We start from the raw sequence: 23,305 nt of genomic DNA, 5'->3' as shown, positions 1-23,305 counted from the left end.
GATGGCTATATCTTGAAGCACCTGTGAATTCAGTATACACTCATTGTCGTGAGAAAATTCCAACTGAGACTGTTGGTTATCCCGTTCTGTATCCCTTGTAGACAGACAGCGGAGATGAGCACATTGTGATGGGTGCATCAATTCCAAAGTTTGAATGCTGTCTTGCAGAGGGAGGGAGATCTGGAAGCTCCTTGGCAGTTTATACAAAACATACAGGTCACATTAAGTCCATCATAACCTTTGTGTGTTGTTTTTGATGAAATATAGAGTTTGTGCACAGGCACTCCTAACAGCCCCTAGCCCCAAAAGAGTGATATGGAAGGTCATTTCTGTGGAAGGCCATTTGTCCTGAACCTTGTTGTTGTGTAGGTGAGCTCCCCAGCATATTAGGGAGATGTGTCCCAAGGTGGTGAATGTGGGTAGTGAGAGGAGTGCTCTCGCTTGTACTGCATCAGGCTGGTGCTGATAAAGTCCAGCCACTATACCGGGGTTAGTATGCTACTACAATGAAGTGAACCTTGGAGACTACCTTGTGTGGAGCATACCTATAATGATCCTGCCCCAAAGGTAAGCAGTAGGAAATCTCCTGTGCGATGGTTGTATTGAGATATGGAAGAAGGCACCCTGTAAGTTCAGGGCTAGAAATCACTCTCTTTGTTCTAGAGCTGGTCCTAACTGCTGTGAAGTAAGGTAAGGTGACTTCTGAGTGGCGTGTCAGGTGTATAGATGGCAGCTGATGCTGTAAGGGATCATTGTTCAGGTCCCTGACCAGCTCATCAAAGTGCTTATAAGAGGCAGTTTGAGAGGTCATGGACTGGGGTGCAGACTGTTCTCACTTTTGAGCCCTGGGCCTCTTACACTGTGGCTCATAACAGCACAGAGATGGTGAGTATTTGAGAAGATTGTGATCTGCGGTGTGGTTGAGAGGTATATCTTTGCTTCTGTTCCACAGTGTAGATTCCTAAGGAGCGTAGCGTGGTCCAAGAAGTTCACCGTGCAATGCTACATAGCCTCGAGGCAGACCACCAGAGAGGGGGAGCACATGGCCAGGCTCAAGGGGACACTGCTCACAAAAATCTCCGATTAGAGGTGCAGGGGGCACGCAGGCCCCTAAAGTGGAGCACCCACAGGGACGCTACTCGAAGAAGAATCATGGCTCTCCTCCAAAGGATTTTGGCATTTCCCCATGAGTCTCTTTAACAGCTCCTGGAATTGCCTAAAGTCATCCGGTGGGGAAGGGTCTAATGTACCCACCGCCTCATATGGAGAGAAGGAAGGGAACCTTGCCGGTTCTGGCTGAAGAGCCAGAACCAGGCTAAAAATTCATCCTCCATCATTGGAGCTGTATACCTGTTGAAGGATCCTTCAAGGTGACAGTTCCCTCGTGGATTGGGCAGGTTCCGAGGAGAGGTATTATGGCCAAATCTGATGGAGATTGTGAGGGTCCCCATAGTATGGGGAACCAGTGGCTCTGTGGTGGTTCCAGCGGTAGATGCTGCCATGGACATGGTGGACTCCGTGATGGTGCATAAGAGTGGTATGATCACGGTGATTCTCCTTCTGGTTCTGACTTGTCAGAAGAGGAGAAGGTGGATTCCAGTTCTAATGGTGGTACTGGAAGAGTGTAGTGCATCAGTGTGGACGGTGAGGGACCCTTTATCAGAGGCACAACTCTTGGTGGAGATATAATCTCTCTGGAAGTGGCAGAGCCGGATGGAGGGGGTGACTCCAGATCTGGGAAGGCAAAGACCTCCTGGGGTGCTGCAATGGTTCTGGATCTCCCTTGTGTAAGAGGCACTCTCACTTTCCCAGTCATTGATGCCGCCCTTGGGATCTTTCCTGGTGCGGGAGGGTCCCATATCTCCAGGGGTGCTGGAGATGGCAGTACCAAAGGATCAGTGACTGGAACTGCCAGATCCCATTGTATATGGGTCTTTTTCTTGTACCTGTGGGATTTAGAATGTACTTTGTCCCCTTGGGCTGAGCTGGTAGAAGGAGCATCCATCTCCTTTGATTTGGAGAAAGACTTAGTCCCATGCTTATAGGAGTGCTTCCTTACCTCCTGACTAGGTCCTACCAAAAGGTCCGTGGGGGTGGTTCCACTGGCACCAGATTAGGATGTAGATGGAGGCATGCTCCTCGCTAAATGAGGCCAATGTACAGGGAGCAGGGTGTTCCCCAGCCTGGTTCTGAGTGTGATCTCATGGAGAGCTCCATGAGATACTTCTGAGGGTGAAGTGCCCAGCCTTCTTGGGTGTGGGTGGGGAAGGATTGGCAAATACTGCACCTTGCTGTGATGTGAGCTTCTCCCAGGCAGTAGAGACAGAGCTGGTGGTCGTCGCTGACCAAGAAGGATTGCGGGCAGGTGGCATAGAGTTTGAAGCCTGGAGTCCTGGGCATAATCCGGTACCCACACCAGGGTATGGGGGAAGGAGGTGGAAACACCAAATCTATCTAAAAACAAGCTGAAACTATTAACTATTAAAACTAAAAGAAAAATATAACTGGTAAAACTACTATAAAACTTGTTAAAACCACGTACAACGATCTTTTTTAGAAGTGCCTCAGAAACAAGGGCACAGAGTTCCGATCCGGACCATGTAGTGGTCAGAAGGAATTGAAGATGTGGTTGTTCTGCCCTGCCCTTTATCGCCTCAGAAGGAAGCATGAGGCAAGCCAGGGTGCATGCGCAGACCAACGGACACACTTTCAAATTCTCTGACTCCGGATGCATGGCACGCATGCATAACCCTCAGTGGAAGAAGGGACCATCACTCGAAGCAGAAGTAATTGCATCCCAAGGAGCAGCAACTGCATAAGTAGCAGCACATGGCCCTGCCAAGCCCCATCTCCAGTTGGTGAAGCTTGGCGTATTGGCAGCGTTTGGAAGAGAAGAAATGGTTATTAATCCTTCCGTAATTATTGTTCTTTGAGATGTGTTGCACTTCTCCATTCCACTGTAGGTATATGTGCATTCCAGCGCACAGTTGTCAGAGAGTTTTTCCCCTAGTGGTAAACATCAGGGTGGCATGAGTGCCCTCTGCTGCCTCGCACGCTGGGTTCAGGCATAAAGGGCAGAGCCCCTCCCACCCCTCCTCAGTTCCTTCCTACTGGAAAGACTCCGGCAGAGAGGAGGAGGACGGCGGACTGTGGAATGGACATACGCAACACTTCACAAAGAACAACAGTTATAGAAAAGTTAGTAACTGTTTCTTCTTCGTAGGGCAACTACCTGTGTTCATTCCACCACAGGTGACCTACAAGCAGTTCAAACTGATAGTGGGCTCGGAGTTTATTTGCACAGGTATTGGTAGAGCACTCGTTCAAATCTGGAATTGTCTCTCACTGTTGAGAGTTTACGTAGTGACAGACAAATGTATGATGTGATGACCAAGCTGCTGCTTTGGAAGTGCCTAATATGGGGGACATGAGCCAGAAAGGCTGCAGAAGCTAGTTGGAACCAAGATGAATGACCCAATGCTCTATCTTAGCAGTTCTCAAACTGTGGGTTGGGACCCCAAAGTGGGTCACAACCCCATTTTAATGGGGTCGCCAAGACTGGCATTAGACTTGCTGGGGCCCGGGGCCAAGCCTAAGCCTCCACTACCAGGGGCTGAAGGGGCTTCAGCCCCTGGCAGTGGGGCTCAGGCTACAGGCCCCCTGCCCAAAGCTGAAGCCCTTGGACTTCGGCTTTGGCTCCCTCACCCAATGTGGTGGAGCTAGGGCTTTGGCTTTGACCCCCTGCCCCACACCCAAGGTGGCGGGGCTCGGGTGACCTCTGGGTTCAGTCCCCCTCCTGGGGTCGTGAAGTAATTTTTGTTGTCAGAAAGGGGTCATGGTGCAATGAAGTTTGAGAACCCCTGCTCTATCTGGAGGCATCACACTAGCCAACTGGTAACGTAACAGCATGCAACTGGCTATCCAAGATAAGATCACCTTACTGGATAGCCCTTCATTCTGTCCACACACATGATCAAGAGTTGTATCAAAGACCTAAAAGGTATAGTCTGGTCCAGACAAAAAGCTAAAGCTCTTCCAACATCTAGAGCACAAAGCCTCTCCTCACCTTTACAACCATGAGGTTTCGGGAAGGTCAATAAGAAGATAGCTTGGTTAATATGAAAACTGGAAACCACCTAAGAAAGAAACCTTGGGTAAGGGCAAAGGTAAACTGTGTAGAAAACAGTATATGGAGGATCTGATACTGATGCCCTCATTCCCCCCCTTTACTAGCCGATGTAATGGTCACAAAAGATGCATCCTCCACAGAAAGGTGCAATAGGAAGTAGGATGCTGGAGGTTCAAAAAGGGAACCCATCAGTTTTGCTAAGACAAGAGAGTCAAGCTCCATGGGGGAACAGGATCCTACATGTGTGGAAATAGTTTGTCCAGGCCTTTTTCAACTCGTATGAACAACAGGTTGGAAAAAAGTGAATGGCCATCAATAGGTGGGTGGAAGGCAGAGAAAATCACTAGGTGCACGCTGAATGAACTAACTGCTAACCATTGATGCTTTAGGAACAGAAGATAGTCCAACACACGCTGAACAGCAAGAACGAGGGAAACGCCTTTCAGTCTGGACTAGTTGGAGAACCTCTTTCATTTACCTACTTTTCTACTATTTAGCAGCAAGTCCTGAACTCCTCTAAAGCAGGACCCCCCTGCAGATGTCAGCCATGAAGCCTCCAGACTGTCACATGAAGCATCTGTAGATTAAGATGGATGGGGTGGCTGCGTTTTTGCTAAATCAAGTTTGTGTCTAGTTGGAGTGACAGCGGAGGATTGATTGAGAGGGATAACAACTCTGAGAGAGTTGTTTTCAACAGAATCTTGGATAGGTTTTCAAACTCTAACAACCCTGTCAGTGTTGACAGGGCCCTGCTGAGGCGATAAGTATAAGATGAGCCGTGTCCTGCTTGATTTTGCACAGAACTTTGGGCAAGAGAGGAATGGGAGGAAAAGCACACACGAGTCCATTTGACCATGGCAGTAAAAAAGTGTGTGTCAACAAATCCAGGCTGTGGCCTATGCGGGAGCAAACCTGGCAACGACATTTTCTGTTGTCTTTTGTTGCAAATAGATCCACCAGTGGAGTTCCTAAAAATGGACCTTGCTATGTCTGGGCGAAGGACCCACTCATGGTGATTGATAAACAGACTGCACAGGTGATTGGCCAGAGTATCCTGGATCCCTAGAAGATAAGCCACTTTTAGATGTACAGAACTGGCAATGTATAAATTTCAAGGCAGAATCACCTCCTGACACACCAGCGAAGATCAGACCTGTAGCAAGGAGGCATGGCCTCCCTCAGAGATAGACCAGGAGGGACCACAACCTGCCCCTGGGGCTGCAGAGCCAGGAAACCCACGCCTGCCCCCATCAGAAGCTGAGAGGTGAGACAGGAAGTGGATATAAAAGGGAGGCCCTACAGCTTAGTTGGGCTGGAGCTGCCGAAGAAGACAGACTATTCTTCCCCGCTGCTGGAGCGGGATGTCGAGGAGGACCGCTGCTGCCCTAAGGACTTGCCTGTGCTTCTAGAGAGCTCTGCCACTCCAGACATTGAGGAATCATAGAATCATAGAATATCAGGGTTGGAAGGGACGTCAGGAGGTCATCTAGTCCAACCCCCTGCTCGAAGCAGGACCAATTCCCAGTTAAATCATCCCAGCCAGGGCTTTGTCAAGCCTGACCTTAAAAACCTCTAAGGAAGGAGATTCTACCACCTCCCTAGGTAATGCATTCCAGTGTTTCACCACCCTCATAGTGAAAAAGTTTTTCCTAATATCCAATCTAAACCTCCCCCCCTGCAACTTGAGACCATTACTCCTCGTTCTGTCCTCTGCTACCATTGAGAACAGTCTAGAGCCATCCTCTTTGGAACCCCCTTTCAGGTAGTTGAAAGCAGCTATCAAATCCCCCCTCATTCTTCTCTTCTGCAGACTAAACAATCCCAGCTCCCTCAGCCTCTTCTCATAAGTCATGTGTTTCTAGACCCCTAATCATTTTTGTTGCCCTTCGCTGGACTCTCTCCAATTTATCCACATCCTTCTTGTAGTGTGGGGCCCAAAACTGGACACACTACTCCAGATGAGGCCTCACCAATGTTGAATAGAGGGGAACGATCACGTCCCTCGATCTGCTCGCTATGCCCCTACTTATACATCCCAAAATGCCATTGGCCTTCTTGGCAACAAGGGCACACTGCTGACTCATATCCAGCTTCTCATCCACTGTCACCCCTAGGTCCTTTTCCGCAGAACTGCTGCCTAGCCATTCGGTCCCTAGTCTGTAGCGGTGCACTGGATTCTTCTGTCCTAAGTGCAGGACCCTGCACTTATCCTTATTGAACCTCATCAGATTTCTTTTGGCCCAATCCTCCAATTTGTCTAGGTCCTTCTGTATCCTCTCCCTCCCCTCCAGCGTATCTACCACTCCTCCAAGTTTAGTATCATCCGCAAATTTGCTGAGAGTGCAATCCACACCATCCTCCAGATCATTTATGAAGATATTGAACAAAACCGGCCCCAGGACCGACCCCTGGGGCACTCCTCTTGACACCGGCTGCCAACTAGACATGGAGCCATTGATCACTACCCGTTGAGCCTGACAATCTAGCCAGCTTTCTACCCACCTTATAGTGCATTCATCCAGCCCATACTTCCTTAACTTGCTGACAAGAATACTGTGGGAGACCGTGTCAAAAGCTTTGCTAAAGTCAAGAAACAATACATCCACTGCTTTCCCTTCATCCACAGAACCAGTAATCTCATCATAGAAGGTGATTAGATTCGTCAGGCATGACCTTCCCTTGGTGAATCCATGCTGGCTGTTCCTGATCACTTTCCTCTCATGCAAGTGCTTCAGGATTGATTCTTTGAGGACCTGCTCCATGATTTTTCCAGGGACTGAGGTGAGGCTGACTGGCCTGTAGTTCCCAGGATCCTCCTTCTTCCCTTTTTTAAAGGTTGGCACTACATTAGCCTTTTTCCAGTCATCCGAGACTTCCCCCGTTCGCCACGAGTTTTCAAAGATAATGGCCAATGGCTCTGAAATCACAGCCGCCAATTCCTTCAGCACTCTCGGATGCAACTCGTCCGGCCCCATGGACTTGTGCACGTCCAGCTTTTCTAAATAGTCCCTAACCACCTCTTTCTCCACAGAGGGCTGGCCATCTCTTCCCCATTTTGTGATGCCCAGCGCAGCAGTCTGGGAGCTGACCTTGTTAGTGAAGACAGAGGCAAAAAAAGCATTGAGTACATTAGCTTTTTCCACACCCTCTGTCACTAGGTTGCCTCCCTCATTCAGTAAGGGGCCCACACTTTCCTTGGCTTTCTTCTTGTTGCCAACATACCTGAAGAAACCCTTCTTGTTACTCTTGACATCTCTTGCTAGCTGCAGCTCCAGGTGCGATTTGGCCCTCCTGATATCATTCCTACATGCCCGAGCAATATTTTTATACTCTTCCCTGGTCGTATGTCCAACCTTCCACTTCTTGTAAGTCTTTTTTATGTTTAAGATCCGCTAGGATTTCACCGTTAAGCCAAGCTGGTCGCCTGCCATATTTACTGTTCTTTCGACTCATCGGGATGGTTTGTCCCTGTAACCTCAACAGGGATTCATAGAATCATAGAATCATAGAATATCAGGGTTGGAAGGGACCCCAGAAGGTCATCTAGTCCAACCCCCTGCTCAAAGCAGGACCAATTCCCAGTTAAATCATCCCAGCCAGGGCTTTGTCAAGCCTGACCTTAAAAACCTCTAAGGAAGGAGATTCTACCACCTCCCTAGGTAACGCATTCCAGTGTTTCACCACCCTCTTAGTGAAAAAGTTTTTCCTAATATCCAATCTAAACCTCCCCCACTGCAACTTGAAATACATATTCCTTGAAATACAGCCAGCTCTCCTGGACTCCTTTCCCCTTCATGTTAGTCCCCCAGGGGATCCTGGCCATCCGTTCCCTGAGGGAGTCGAAGTCTGCTTTCCTGAAGTCCAGGGTCCGTATCCTGCTGCTTACCTTTCTTCCCTGCGTCAGGATCCTGAACTCAACCAACTCATGGTCACTGCCTCCCAGATTCCCATCCACTTTTGCTTCCCCCACTAATTCTACCCGGTTTGTGAGCAGCAGGTCAAGAAAAGCGCCCCCCCTAGTTGGCTCCTCTAGCACTTGTGCCAGGAAATTGTCCCCTACGCTTTCCAAAAACTTCCTGGATTGTCTATGCACTGCTGTATTGCTCTCCCAGCAGATATCAGGAAAATTAAAGTCACCCATGAGAATCAGGGCATGCGATCTAGTAGCTTCTGTGAGCTGCCGGAAGAAAGCCTCATCTACCTCATCCCCCTGGTCCGGTGGTCTATAGCAGACTCCCACCACTACATCACTCTTGTTGCACACACTTCTAAACTTAATCCAGAGACACTCAGGTTTTTCTACAGTTTCGTACCGGAGCTCTGAGCAGTCATACTGCTCCCTTACATACAGTGCTACTCCCCCACCTTTTCTGCCCTGCCTGTCCTTCCTGAACAGTTTATAACCATCCATGACAGTACTCCAGTCATGTGAGTTATCCCACCAAGTCTCTGTTATTCCAATCACGTCATAGTTCCTTGACATCACCAGGACCTCCAGTTCTCCCTGCTTGTTTCCAAGGCTTTGTGCATTCGTATATAAGCACTTGAGATAACCTGTTGATCGCCCCTCATTCCCAGTATGAGGCAGGAGCCCTCCCCTCACAGACATTCCTGCCTGTGCTTCCTCCCGGTATCCCACTTACCTCAGGGCTTTCGTCTCCTTCCCCCGGTGAACCTAGTTTAAAGCCCTCCTCACTAGGTTAGCCAGCCTGCTGGCAAAGATGCTCTTCCCTCTCTTCGTAAGATGGAGCCCGTCTCTGCCCAGCACTCCTCCTTCATGGAACACCATCCCATGGTCAAAGAATCCAAAGCCTTCTCTCCGACACCACCTGCGTAGCCATTCGTTGACTTCGACGATTCAACGGTCCCTACCCAGGCCTTTTCCTTCCACGAGAAGGATGGACGAGAACACCACTTGCGCCTCCAACTCCTTTATCCTTCTTCCCCTGGAGGAGCTGCTGAGACTACCATTGGTGGTGTATCCTGGGGAGACGGAGGACGACCCCGGGATGCAGGTATACCCGGAGGGGAGGGGAGGGGTGGAAGTAGCCCAGCGACAGCTGACTGTAGTCTGGCTGCGTCACTGCCTGAAGCCACGTCAGCGCGTTGCGGCTGGAATCCCTGCTGACCCCAGTGGTGGAATAATCCACCACTGTTAGGGCCCTGGGCTGGGACACAGTGGAGCTGGGTGGGCCTGGGTCCCCATAACCCCTGCCACCCCACACCTGGGGTAGCAGCCTCCCAACTGTAGGCTAGGAGGCCTGCACTAGTCTAACGTCCGCTAAAGCTAGGACGCTAGACCCCTTTTGCTGCTCTGCCCTGATCGCAAACCAGAGCCCCCTGATTGTTTGCTGCCCACCCTGTCTGAGTGCCGAGGTTCATAGACTTGGTATTGCTCAGCCCAGTTTAAGTGGTCTGAGCTTTAAAGACAGCTAATTCCCCTCTAATTAGTTGCTGTGTCAAGGCATGACAGTGAGGAGTCGTGGCCTCCATCAGAGATAGACAAGGAGGGACGGCCACATGCTCTTAAAAGCCCCTTCTTCTTTGTTTACATAGAACATGGCTACTGCATTTTTGGTCAAAATCCTACAAGCCCTTTCCTGGAACGTGTGGAAGAAATGCCAGGCAAACCAACCACATAACCTGCAACTCCCTGACATTTATATGTAATCTTAGATTACCCTGTGTCTGTATGAGACCCAAGATAGACCATCAATCCAAAGCTGACACATCCGTGACTAAGGTGAAAGATTGTTGAGGTGAAGGGATCTTCCTTGTAAACGTTGGAAAGTTCTGTCCATCTGTCTAGGGAAGAGAAGACCCAATTTGATATCTGAACTGTCGTGTCCATATGGTGTTTCTTTGGTGAATACACCTCGGCCAATCAGCTCTGTAAGCTCTCTGAAACGTAGTCTGGCATATTTGGATGACATAAATGCAGGTTTGCCATGTGCCAAAGCAGCCTCAACGGCTACTTACTGTGCAGAAGAGATATGTCTTTAAACCTAGAATGATGCCTTGCATCGTCTGAAACCTTGATGATGGAAAGGAAGCTTTGGCCATCATGGAATTGAGGACCATTCCAATAAATTCTATTTTCTGTATCAAAGGCAGGATGGACGTCTCTGTGTTGATCAGTAGGTTAAGCACAACAAACTTGGACAGGATAATGTTTATACTGGACAATGTTTATGACTTGGATCAACTTTTTACTAGCCAGTCATCCAGATAATGGGAGACATGGACTCCTGATCTCTGGAGGAACGCGGCTACCACTGCCATACGCTGTGTGAATGCGAGTCAGCCAGCAGACTAAAAGTCAGCACTGTGAACTGATAGAACCGTTGGTAGAATCTTAGAATCTTTCTGTGGCTCTGATGAATTGCCACATGAAAGTAAGCGTTCTTTAAGTCAAGGAAAGCATACCAGTCCCCTGGCTCAAGAGAAGGAATAATGGAAGTTATAGTGACCAACCGTAATGTCCATTTGTTTAGGAACTTGTTTAACTCTCTCAGATCTAAAATAGGCCTGAGACCTCACCTCCCTTTCCATTCAGGATCAGGAAGTAACTGGAGTAATATCACTTTCCTCTGAGCAACTGAAGGACCTCCTCTATAGCCCCCACAAGAAGAAGCGATTGTATTTCTCGCAATAACACGGCTTTGAGGGAGAGGTCCCTAAAGAGAGATGGGGAAGTGGGGGGCTAAGAGGGAGGAAACAGAAAGAAGTTGAAGAGTGTATTCCACTTCCACCATGCTTAGAACACACTGAGACATGGTGAAGTGGGCCCAAGCATGAAGGAAGTGGGATAGGCAACTTGCAAAAATCAGAGAAGGCAAAGATGGCACTCTTGGAACTGGTACTTTGCTCTTGACCTACTCAATAAAATGTGTGCTAGGAGGATGCAGTCTACCTTGATGAACCAGCAGCTGCAGGACAGAAGGTGAGGGTGGACATTTTTTGTAACTCCTATATCTTTCCTCGTTGGTTTGAGCTACAACTCCGAGAAACTGCTGGGTCTGATAAGGACAGAAAGACTTCCTCTTTGCCCCCAGAATATAAATCCTTAGGAATTTCAAAGTTACTCTGGAGTCCTTGAGACTATGCAAAGTGTCATCAGTTTTCTCCCGAGAAGAGCGATGACCCCTCAATGGGGAGGTCCTGGATTGTTTGTTGAAGCTCTGGGAGGAGACCAGAGGATAGCATCCATGAGGACCATCATACGGTGATGATGGAGGCCAGGCAACAAGTTGCAGAGTCAGATGCATCATGACCAGCCTGCAGAGCTGTTCTAGAAACCAACTTGCTCTCCTCCACCATCACCTGAAATTCTTGTTTCATATTGTTTGGGAACTCATCCTTAAACTTCAAAATTGTATCCCACCGGGTAAAATCATAGTGCCCCAGCAGAGCTTGCTGCTTCGCAATACAAAGGTGTAACTCTTCTGTGGAATAAAAGCTTCCTTCCGAACACATCTAGTTTCCCAACCTCCTTGTTTTTTGGTGTCAATGCCTGGAGACCCTGCTTCTCCCTTATATTAGCTGCAGATACTGCCAGGGAGCCCTGAGGGGCAGGACTGTAAAAATGTTAACACACACGAGAGGGGATGTAGTATCTCCTCTCTGCTATTTTTGCAGTAGGCGGCAGGAACAATGGGGTCTGCCAAAAAACCTGCGTAGGCTCCAGAACAGACTCATTAATAGGCAGAGCTAACCTTGATGGAGCTGCTGATGTTGAAAATGTCCACAAGCCTGTTGGATTTTTCCTGGACCTCCTCTGGATGGAGGCCTAGAACCAAAGACATCCTTCGCAACAACTCTTGATGGGCTTTGTAGTCACCCAATGGCAAGGAAATAGGCTCCACCATAACAGCCTCATATGGGTTGAGGAAGAACATGCCAATGACCCTTGGGGCTTATCCTGTTTCAACTCTTTTCAGGGAAGCTCAAGAGAAGGATCATGTCCCTGCACAGGGTAGGCCCACTACCAAGGTTGGGCTGCTTATGGTACTGATGTTCTTGATGACTAGCCAAGGAGGTAGAGTGGGAAGGATGTGGGGACACTCTTGACTGAGGGAAGAACCCCCGTGGGTTCCCCAAAGGTCACTGATATGGGCCTGGCCCCCAATTGTGCGCAGACAAAGGGTCCTTGTGGTCTGCATCCTGCTGGAACAGGGGTTGAAACCAGGGTGGGCAGGCACTGCATACAGGTTACTGGACATGTCCAGACTGAGAGACACACAAACCTACTTTAGAATTTGAAGAAGAATCCACTTCTTCAGACCATGCAGGAACTGTCCCCTCAGTATTCGAGAGGTAAGCTCAGATTCTGGAGAAGGGGATAGCGAGATCCTCTGTGGATTTCCCCTAGAAGGTACCATTTTAGTCTGTATGCTAATTGTCAAATCCGATAGTTCCACATGGTGGGGAGCTGAAACTACGATCATCAGTGCAGATGCCAAGTGAGAATTTTGAATTCCTACGGAAGGAGGTATTGACAGATTCAACAAATGCCTCAAGAGTGGATGGTACTGGGAAAGTATTCTGGTCTTGTGACACTGGAACCTGAGGTGACAATGGTGAAGCTGGTCCTAAACTGGGCTCTGGAGCCAACAAACTCCCATTCTGAGGCTTGTTCTGGATAATGCCTCCTTTTTAAGTACACCTTTGAGTCCTTGGTAGAGGCTTAACTTCTGAGCCTCTGATCTTGAGGTGCCCAGTACCAAGTCCTTAGAGGACTTGTGTTACCTCCTCTTTGACACCAGTGAAACTGATCTGTCTTGTGGTACAACCAAGGCTGGAGGAGCACTGCTGCCTGATGCAGAGGCAATTGGTACCCGGATTGTGCAAGAAGGCTCCAATAGAGGATGAAGCTCCAATTCCAACTTAAGCAGGTACTTAAGTCTAACTGCCCTGTTCTTTTAGGATTGTGGCTTAAATGCTTTACAGATACTGCATCTGTCACTAACATGAGCTCCCCCACCCCCCCAAGTACTTAAGGCAGCTGGACTGCAGGTCTTGAATTAGCATTAGTTTGCCGTAAGAGTGGCAGGGTTTCAAGCCAGAAGAATAAGGCATAACTCCGGTATCAACACCGGTACCCAGATAGGAGCTGGTGTCAAACAAAACTTCCCAAAATGAAAAACAACTCCCCCCCCCGAAACCTAAATTAATCTAAACACAAATTGCTCTAACACAACAATGGGTACTAACGACAGTAACCATGCCGCCCCACAGGTACTGATAAGGGAAAACTCTCCAACAACTGCACTAGAGTGCAAATATACCTACAATGGAAGGGACCTATATAATTGCTCAAAGGAGCACATTTATTCCTCCTCTCCCCAGACCTGGATAGGTTTACAATACTTATTGTCCTTTAAAAAACAAATGCTAGAAACTCAGGAAATTCACAACTAAGATTCCAACACCAAATATAACTCTACCCTTTATCACTGCTCATTCCCCACCCAGGTGCAGTGTGCAGCCTCAGCTTCATCACAGATCTAGTTACTTTACGGGGGTACAGTACTGTCAATGTCTTTGGAGGGCCTTGCATTAATGTCCCTTGCTGGAAGTGGTTCCCAAATCGATCAGCTGGCAATGAACAGATGATTCCTGCTGGCCAGCTGTTTGATTCTGGTACAATGGGCAGGACACGGGCTCAGAATTCCAGTCACTGATCCCAGCTCCCCTTACCTTTGACAGCTTTACTAATGTGTTTGTCCTGTGGTTAGAGAATTCCATTTACCATTGCCATTCAATGCCAGCACAGGCGCAGCAGTGGCCAGGCATTTCTGATAAAAGTAATGGTAAGCTCTGGAAAACCCTGAAAGAGTTTCATTTAGTGATGCAGATTTCTCCTTAATAATGAGAATGTGGAATACATTACCGTTGTTTAGTTATGTAAAGTTCTTCAAGCAAATGTTGCTCCTCATAGCTCATCCAACAGTCTTCAAGATCCTCCTCTTCCTTCTGCAACAATTGTTCATAGAGTCTTACTGGATTCCAACCAGTCATTATGTCGTAAGTGATTACACATCCAAGGGAATGTGACACAATTGAGACTTTCCCTCCTTTTTCTTCAAACTCTGGATTCCGAGAACAGAACAGCATATATAACCGGTTCAGCTCCTGTTGAAGGCCTTTTACTAGCTGTTTTAAGAGAGAAAACATTGTGTTAAGATTTCATCATTATCTATTTAATCTCCCTGTTTCTTTTCATCTTACTATGAGTTCAAAGATGGGACTGCTTCATGGCTGTGTATGTGGCCATTCAAGTATGCACTGAATGTGACTGTTGCACTGTAGCCCACTCAGGCCTTGAGAATTTTGCTTTATCAACGAGTAACTTAAAACTGTCCAAAAGATAACCATTTATAGAAGAGAACAAACTAACCTTGACTCTAAATCTCCTGTTTTAAAGAAATGTTCTAAGGATTTTATTCTTAAATTACTGACATGTACTCTCTATCTTAACTCCATTTTAACTCAGTTCTCTGTCTGGGAATTTCCAGGGCTTTAGACATGTTTATGTGCATGTGCTAAGAGTCAGGGAGCAGGGTCTCTATGGTGCTTTGGCACTACAAATGGTTCCTAGGTCCACAAGCTGCCACCTATGAGTCCTTCTACGCATCTACAGTTTGATTCCTGCTTACCGTCTCAGCACAGGGCCCCATGATACATAAGGATCTGTTAAGATATGCAGCTTGTCCTGAAAATGTACAAGAGTCAGCAGAGAGGCACCCTTGACTAGGAACAGGAATTAAGGTATGGAATCTGTGGGGGGCCAAGAAGCAAGGAGAAGAGCAGGATCCACTATGGTTAGGGGAAATGTGGAGAGCTTAGTTATGCAGGCATTCTGACCCGGCAATAAGACACATCCTGTGCTCCTTAGGAGCTCTGTAAGACTACAGCAGTCAGCAGGTTCAGAACGGCAGTCCAGCTGCCTTTGCTGATGGACTGATGCTGATTCACTTGTATACAGGGCATTACAATGTAAATCCCTAAGGCACCCTAGTGTTGTATTAGCTGTAAGAAAGTAATTTTATAACAGTGCTCACGGAAACTGTGACTTCCAGAGACCTCTGACTTTTCTGCCCCGGGGCTGGAGCTAAGCAGGCAGCCCAGCAGCGAGCCCCCAGCAGCTCCTAGCCGCCAGGCAACAGGGGAGCCCCGGAGCTCCTAGCTGCTGGGCAACAGGGGGACCCTGCAGCTCCCAGCCCCCCAGCAGGCAGTTGGGGGTCCCCTGGAGCTCCCAGCCACCAAGGGCAGTAGGGGACCCGCAGCAGCCCAGCTGCGGCGGGCGGACCCCACAGCAGCCCAGCCACTGTGGGTGCTGGACCCGCCTCCCTCCCCATTTTGTCAGGGGGTATTTTTAGTAAAAATCACGGACAGGTCACAGGCTTCTGTGAATTTTTGTTTATTACCCGTGACCTGTCCGTGATTTTTACTAAAAATATCCATGACAAAATCTGAGCCTTAAATTATGAATCTTTTGATTCTTTGTTTCTCTGTGATCATCAAGACTTTCCCTTACTCCTCAAAATTGGGACCAGTAAGTGCCATCGGCAAGGGGGGCAAGCTGTGCCACTTCATGTCCCTCTTGTGGAAGTGAAAAAGTGAAAATTTTGCTGCCTGCCTATGGTTAGATAGGGGCCTAAGATAGACAGTGAGTACCATGCACAAACCAACTCAGATGGACCCAGAAGTATTAGCTCCAACTCCCATAGGCATTCAACTGGCATAAGAGTTTGAGAGGCACCCAGCATACAGAAGAGACAAATAACTGAATACATCTCTTTGGTGAGTGGTGGTATAAAGGTTGACAGCAGCTGATGACATCCAAGGCTTCTGATTAAATATTTTCCAGTAGTGTCACTCATCTCAGTTTCCTAATTGTACTTTACCCAGCAATTCATGTATTTTTCCAAAATCTGCTTTCTAAATGTAGCAACATTTAGATTCCTTCATATACAATGTGATATTAAAGGACCAATTAAGACTACACACAAATTTTGCATGTTAGTAATGTGCCTCAATCATCTAACTATAACAGCTCTATTATGTTATCACTGCTTGTATAAAGATGTGTCACAGACAAGTGCATTTACAACCACACCTCAGGCTGAGACTGTGTATTATTCTTTACATGGACTAATGGCATACATGGTTATGGATTATTTAGAGCTCCTTGTGTTCAATAGTACTGATCAGCTTCAAAGGGTTTATGAAGATATTTTGTGTCTAAAAATTCAGAAAACATTTTCCCCAAATTGCTTCTAAGTCCTGTAAGCGTTACCTGATCTGATCAAGAACTTTATTATTCTGCTCACTGCTTGGTTAAACTATGCCATAAACAACAACTCTGAACACTGCTCTGTCCCATTTCTCCTGCTACTGGGCATCTCTGCAATTAGCGTCATTTACCTATTATACCAAAAAGAATTAACAAAAAGCTCCACAAAAGGCAGAAAGAAGCTGTTCTGGAAGAAAAGCACAAATGAGATAGGTGGAGCTGGCATCCACTGAATTTGAAACGCAGAGAACAATGCTCAAGAAGAGAGGATCGAAATGTTAACAACAATGCACTATAGTCTACAGGCATGTATTCAGCAGACTAATCCTATGGTAGTCCTAAAATGATGGTATATTGTTCCTATGCTAGTTCAACCTACCAGAAACTTGTAATCTACTCTCAAATCCTGTGTGCGCACACATGAATCACAAAGACAAGATTCAAGGAGAAAACTTGCCTTGGTAGAAATACCAACAACCACAGCGGTTAAGGAATGAGACCGAAATAAAAGCAGTTCTACATGTAAAACCCAACCCACTCAGTAACTGAAGTGATATTTCCAGAACTTGGCATAAGGGGTGGCCAAGAACATGCTTTCATTGGTGAGCAAGTGCAGTAATGGGATGGCCTGGTATTTACCAGACGTGGTTTTTGCCAGGTAAAATCATAGTTTTTACTGCTCTGGGAAAAACTAGTTACTCCCAGTTTAAAGCATTTTCAATTTTTAAAACTGTTGATTAATGCATACCACATTATACTTAGTTTTAGTTATATACAGTATTCAAATTGCGGTTACATAAGGCAGTAGATTTGTAGATTAATTTAGGGCTGCATAAATAAAAAGTAAAACTGCACTGGGTGTAATACTAATATATGTAATTATAATACTGAACATCAGAATGTCTATATACATTTTGGTTTGGTATTTTTTCAAGGACTCATATTTCAGTTTTCAATATTATATAAACAGAAGTCAAAAACATTTGATTATAGGAAAACAACAACAATGCAGAGCTGTGGGCTTGAAGCATTAAGGAACCAGAAGCAGGCAGAGTTGCAGGGGTTACCACTCTAGGTCCATTTGGCCATGCAGCATTCTATAGCAGAAGACCAACTTTGATGTAGTGGATAGACCAAGCCTAATCCCCAGTTTTGAATGGATGTATTCAAAATTTGAAAAGACTCGTTCTACGTTCGCTCAACTTGCTGGACATGGATGCAATTATATTTCTCCGTGTCCTGGTTTAAACCTGGTGTAAGCCAGTATTTACCAGCACCCTCTCCTAAACTAGTTTTTCCCAAGGAAATGCCAACCCTTCCCATGCCCCCAAGATTGCTACAGGAATTTTAATTAAAAAAAAAAAACACAGAGAGAAAGAATTCATTTTTTAACTCGTATTTTTCCAGAATGTTGTATTCTATGAATCGCTACTGCATATAAATATGAATGGCAGCTGTGGGTACAAATGTTTGCAGTATGTTTCACAGCCAGACAGTAATCATTTAACATCCTCAGCTTCAAAACATTTTAAAAACATTAATGAATCCTTACTACAGCCATGTGAAGTAGGCAAGCATGATCTCAATTTCAAAGTAAGTTCTTTGGGCCTGGGACACTACCTACTTTGATGTTTGTACTGAGTCTAATACATTTTGGGTACTACTGAAAACAAAACAAACCATACTACGGATAAAGAAATGGATTCAGAGAGGGTTACCCAAGGGCACAGGGGGAAAAAGAAATAAATCAGTGTCAGAGCTGGAATTAGAACCCAAGACTTCCCGCCTAACAGTCTTGTGCTCAGATCACACCATTCCTACATGTTATGTTTTTCCTGGGATGGCAGAGACCTTACGTGGAAGAAGAAAAATATAATTGGGGAACCCCCCCCACCTTCATTTCATGGACACCTGCATTGATAAGTGACCTTCAGGCATCCATGGCACTACATTATGAATTTCTCATTTTCTACACATTTTGGGGTAGAACAGGGTATGTTCCTCTCAAGCACATCTGAAGTATCAAGCTATCAACCTGATAGGATGCTTCTATCTAGTCTTTAAAAGCATACTGTTATTGGAGAGTTAAACACACACACCAAAACGTATGTACAGCAGAAAGATACTCTGCACATGGACTTCTCAGCAGCTGTAAATTCAGAAGCAAAAGAGAGGCCTGATGACCAGATTACAAGGCTGTAATAAAACCAGATCAGCTGATGGAGATTGTTTCTAAACCCTAAATCACTGTATACCTAACCTATTTGCACAGTATAATTTACTACTAAAGCTAAGCTGTAAGATTTCCAGTCACCATTATCATTAAAGTGTCATGAATTAACTTAGTACCCAAATATTTTGCAGCTATAGTAAAACAAACAAAAAACTCTAATTGCATCTGTAAAGCACCATTTGTTTCTCTGACTACACGGGTCTATATCAGCATTAGGATTATATAACTGAATCTTTTGGTATTTAGTAAGCAAAAAAAAAAAGAAAAGAAAAGAAAAAGCAGCTTACATGTTAAGTCCCAGCTAAGATATGACTTGGGTAATCAGTGTATGTCACAAAATTAAGATATTATTATTTAACCCTCAATAGCTTTCTCAATCTTAAAAGGACACAATATTTTGGCCAGCAAAAGGACACCTTGGTCTGAGAAAATTCTTCATCTTGTTAAAAGGTATTTTAACCTCACCAAATCAGTTTTGTCATTTTATCCTGTTATAAACCTCATCTCCTCTCTAGGAAATGCATTCAGTACAAACTCCTTTATGCAAAAAGAAAAGGAGTACTTGTGGCACCTTAGAGACTAACCAATTTATTAGAGCATAAGCTTTCGTGAGCTACAGCTCACTTCATCAGATGCATATCGTGGAAACTGCAGCAGACTTTATATATACACAGAGAATATGAAACAATACCTCCTCCCACCCCACTGTCCTGCTGGTAATAGCTTATCTAAAGTGATCATCAGGTGGGCCATTTCCAGCACAAATCCAGGTTTTCTCACCCTCCACCCCCCCACACAAATTCACTCTCCTGCTGGTGATAGCCCATCCAAAGTGACAACGGCTGTTACTCTGAAACTCCTTTATGCTTCTTAAATCAATGGCCTTACTTTTTCATGTCCAATATCAAAAGTACTGCTCTAATTCTCCATTTCCTTTCCTTTCCTAGACTGCTTTTTTAAAAATTCAAATACAAACAATTCATTCGCTACAACTACTAATAACTGAATATTGGCCTGTCTTATACAGGAGATCAGACTAAATGACCATAGTGTTCCCTTCTGGCCTTGGAATCTATAAATATTTCCAGTTAAGTTACTTCAAAATATTCACTTCTCTAAAAAGGTTAAATAAACCCAACTAATTTACCTTTTCCTCATAAATGATTTTTTTAAAAACAACTAAATATGCTTAGATTTGGGGGTAATATTAATTCTCATGAGAATGTAAACAAAATTGCACACTGTTCTGTATGCTGCAGGCTTTAACATCAGTCTTTGTATCATCACTTTTTATATTTACAAAACAGAGGTTAAAGCACAGTGGTTCTCTTTACTGGCTTTTCTCTTTTTTAAGCAATATATTTTTTGAAGGGCTGCTGTCCCCCTTCAACCACTGAAAAGTTAAATTAATATTTAGTAGCACAAAAACCTCAAATTGATGTTTCTTAAAAAAAAAAATTAAACCCCAGTTTGTTTCAAATTTAACTGTCGGCTCTTCAAGGGCAAGAACCATGTATTTGTATAGCACCTAGCATAACGAAGCCCTGATTTTGATTGGGGCCTTTGAGTGTTACTGTAACACAAAAAACAAAAAAAATTAAAATACTTCAGTTGTTTGGATTTCTTCCTTAAAGAGAGGGTCCCTGTCTTTCTTGTTTCTCGACAGAGACAGCATATACCCTCTAAGCACTTCATGGGTTATGTAAACCCGAAAGTGGCAAGGTCTAGGGGGCTGACAAGAAACTGTAAGTAGGGGGTTGGTGCAAGGTGGGATATGAATCTACTCATTCAGAAAGTTACTGGTATTGCAGCAGGGGGTGCAAACAGCTAGTGTGCCTCAGTTTCCCCTATGTGTCACACAAGTATCTAGGTGGTGGAAAAAGGGTGTGTGATTGTTTCAGAGACCCCGAGAGGGCAGGTGTGACTGCCATATAGTAGCCTGGAAAAAAGAAAAGGAGTACTTGTGGCACCTTAGAGACTAACCAATTTATTTGAGCATGAGCTTTCGTGAGCTACAGCTCACTTCATCGGATGCATATCGTGGAAACTGCAGCAGACTTTATATACACACAGAGAATATGAAACAATACCTCCTCCCACCCCACTGTCCTGCTGGTAATAGCTTATCTAAAGTGATCATCAAGTTGGGCCATTTCCAGCACAAATCCAGGTTTTCTCACCCTCCACCCCCCCCACACACAAACTCACTCTCCTGCTGGTGATAGCCCATCCAAAGTGACAACTCTCTACACAATGTGCATGATAATCAAGTTGGGCCATTTCCTGCACAAATCTAGGTTCTCTCACCCCCTCACCCCCCTCCCAAAAACCACACACACAAACTCACTATCCTGCTGGTAATAGCTCATCCAAAGTGACCACTCTCCCTACAATGGGCATGATAATCAAGGTGGGCCATTTCCAGCACAAATCCAGGTTTTCTCACCCTCCCACCCCCATACACACACAAACTCACTCTCCTGCTGGTAACAGCTCATCCAAACTGACCACTCTCCAAGTTTTAATCCAAGTTAAACCAGAACATCGGGGGGGAGGGGGTAGGAAAAAACAAGGGGAAATAGGCTACCTTGCATAATGACTTAGCCACTCCAAGTCTCTATTTAAGCCTAAATTAATAGTATCCAATTTGCAAATGAATTCCAATTCAGCAGTTTCTCGCTGGAGTCAGGATTTGAAGTTTTTTTGTTTTAAGATAGCGACCTTCATGTCTGTGATTGCGTGACCAGAGAGATTGAAGTGTTCTCCGACTGGTTTATGAATGTTATAATTCTTGACATCTGATTTGTGTCCATTTATTCTTTTACGTAGAGACTGTCCAGTTTGACCAATGTACATGGCAGAGGGGCATTGCTGGCACATAGCCTGGACATTTTGTAACTTAGCAACTGATGGCTCAGAGGCTCACTCAATCTTGGGAGCCAGCCAGTTTTGACCAGCAGGAGAATAGAGGACTGAAGAGAGAGCCCAGGTGATCTGTTTGCCCAGGAAAGAGACAAAGGATGGAGGAGGGGCAACTGAGTGTGACAGAGGGTGGGCTGCTGGAAGCTGGTCAGTCTCCTGCTTTGGAACTCAGGAAGGAGAGCCCAAGGCTCTGGATCCCCTCCCCCAGATGGACTTTGCTGAAACTACTTTCTACTGACTTCCTACTTTCTGTGCTGACAAGAACTGTTCTACACTGTGTTCCAGATAACTAATAAATTGTTCTGTTTTACAACGCTGGCGGAGAATCACTGCTTATTGTGAAGTTGGGGTGCATGGTTCCTTCGGGGGCATAAGGCCTCCCCAGGTGTCCCTATCCAGGTGGACTCACTGCAGGGAGCTCATGGTGTGAACAAGAGTGCTGAACGCTCTGAGGTCAGACCCAAGGAGGCCTCCCCTAGTGAGAGCGTCCTCTGAGGGGTAGTCACACTATAAGAGGGTCCTGTCTGAAGTTCATTCAGAGAGGTTCTAGAGCACCGAGACTGTTCTCCGGTGACACTAAACAATGCAGAAGCGCATACAGATGTCATTTGAAGCACCACAAAGGGTTTCCTCTAGCCCTGAAGCAAAGAATAGACCAAAAAAGCTAAGAGTGGGGACACACCCATGCTTCACCCTGCTTGTGATTGGAAATGGATCTGTTAGATCACCATCAACGCTAATTCTTCCAGCCATACCTCCATGGAACTGCCAAATGAAGTTAATAAATTTGTCTGGACACCCAAATTTAGTGAGCCATTTCCAGAGGGCAGTGTGGTTGACCGTGTGGAATACCTTGGTTAGATCCAGAAACAATGTACAAAGGTTGGTGCTTTTGGCGACATTTTCCCTGTAACTGTGGAATGATGAAAAACATGTCAACAGTGCTCCATTGAGCACAAAAGCCACATTGTGACGGAGACAGAATGTTACTGATTTGGGTCACAAGACAGGTCAAGAGGATCGGTGCAAGAATCTTGCTGGCCACAGGGAGCAAAGAGATACCATGGTAGTTACCACAATTGCTTTCAGAGCCTTTACGCTCTGAGATGTTGGCATCTTTCAGTTGCTGTGGTATAACTAACTGCTTGAAGCTAGATGTAAGAAAAATTCGAAGAGCTTGCCAATGCAAAGATTTCCTCCATGTCTGAAAACCTCTTCTGGAATGGCATTGGGACCAGGCGATTTATTATTTTTCATTACTTGAACACACTGGCTCACGTGGGTGGATCGGCAAGTGCAGCAGATGTGGACAGTTTATAGACATTATCCAGTGACTCAACAGGAACGATTAAGTGGTTCAATAAAATGTTCAAGCCACTGTTGGTAGATATCAGTATGATCTCTGATGAGAGATTCACCATCAGCACTTGTTTGCAGTGTCAAGGCAGATCAGGCAGGGCCATACATAGCTTTGGCCACCTCATAGGAACCGTTGGAGTCATGTTTATCAGCAAGGGCCTGTAGCTCCTCTGCTTTAAGGTTAAACCACGTATTTTGCATTTGGTGGAGTTTGTGTTGGAGTGTACTGCAAGCTGCCTTATACCTGGCCTTTTTCAACCCAGAGAACAGGACAGTTAAGAGCACAGCATGTGCTCGTTGTTTTACATCAGGAAAATTCAATATATCAGGATCATTACTGTCAAACCAGTCCTTATGATGGCAT

General features: G+C 45.8%; 1 protein-coding gene across 4 annotated transcripts in view; it reads right to left on the bottom strand.

Moving 5' to 3' along the window:
- DDHD1 (DDHD domain containing 1) overlaps positions 1-23,305 on the bottom strand; it is a 123,447-nt gene that overhangs the window by 27,099 nt on the left and 73,043 nt on the right. For all 4 annotated transcript variants that reach the window (XM_073350101.1, XM_073350102.1, XM_073350103.1 and 1 more), the window contains one exon: positions 14,022-14,284. In XM_073350101.1, coding sequence (XP_073206202.1) covers positions 14,022-14,284 — 263 coding nt within the window. The remainder of the gene's footprint in view (positions 1-14,021; positions 14,285-23,305) is intronic.

The sequence above is a fragment of the Lepidochelys kempii genome, chromosome 6 (assembly GCF_965140265.1).
Source record: "Lepidochelys kempii isolate rLepKem1 chromosome 6, rLepKem1.hap2, whole genome shotgun sequence".
In the NCBI taxonomy this organism is placed as follows: Eukaryota; Metazoa; Chordata; order Testudines; family Cheloniidae; genus Lepidochelys; species Lepidochelys kempii.
The sequence above is the reverse complement of the archived record's forward strand: the minus strand, read 5'-3'. Positions and strand labels throughout refer to the sequence as shown.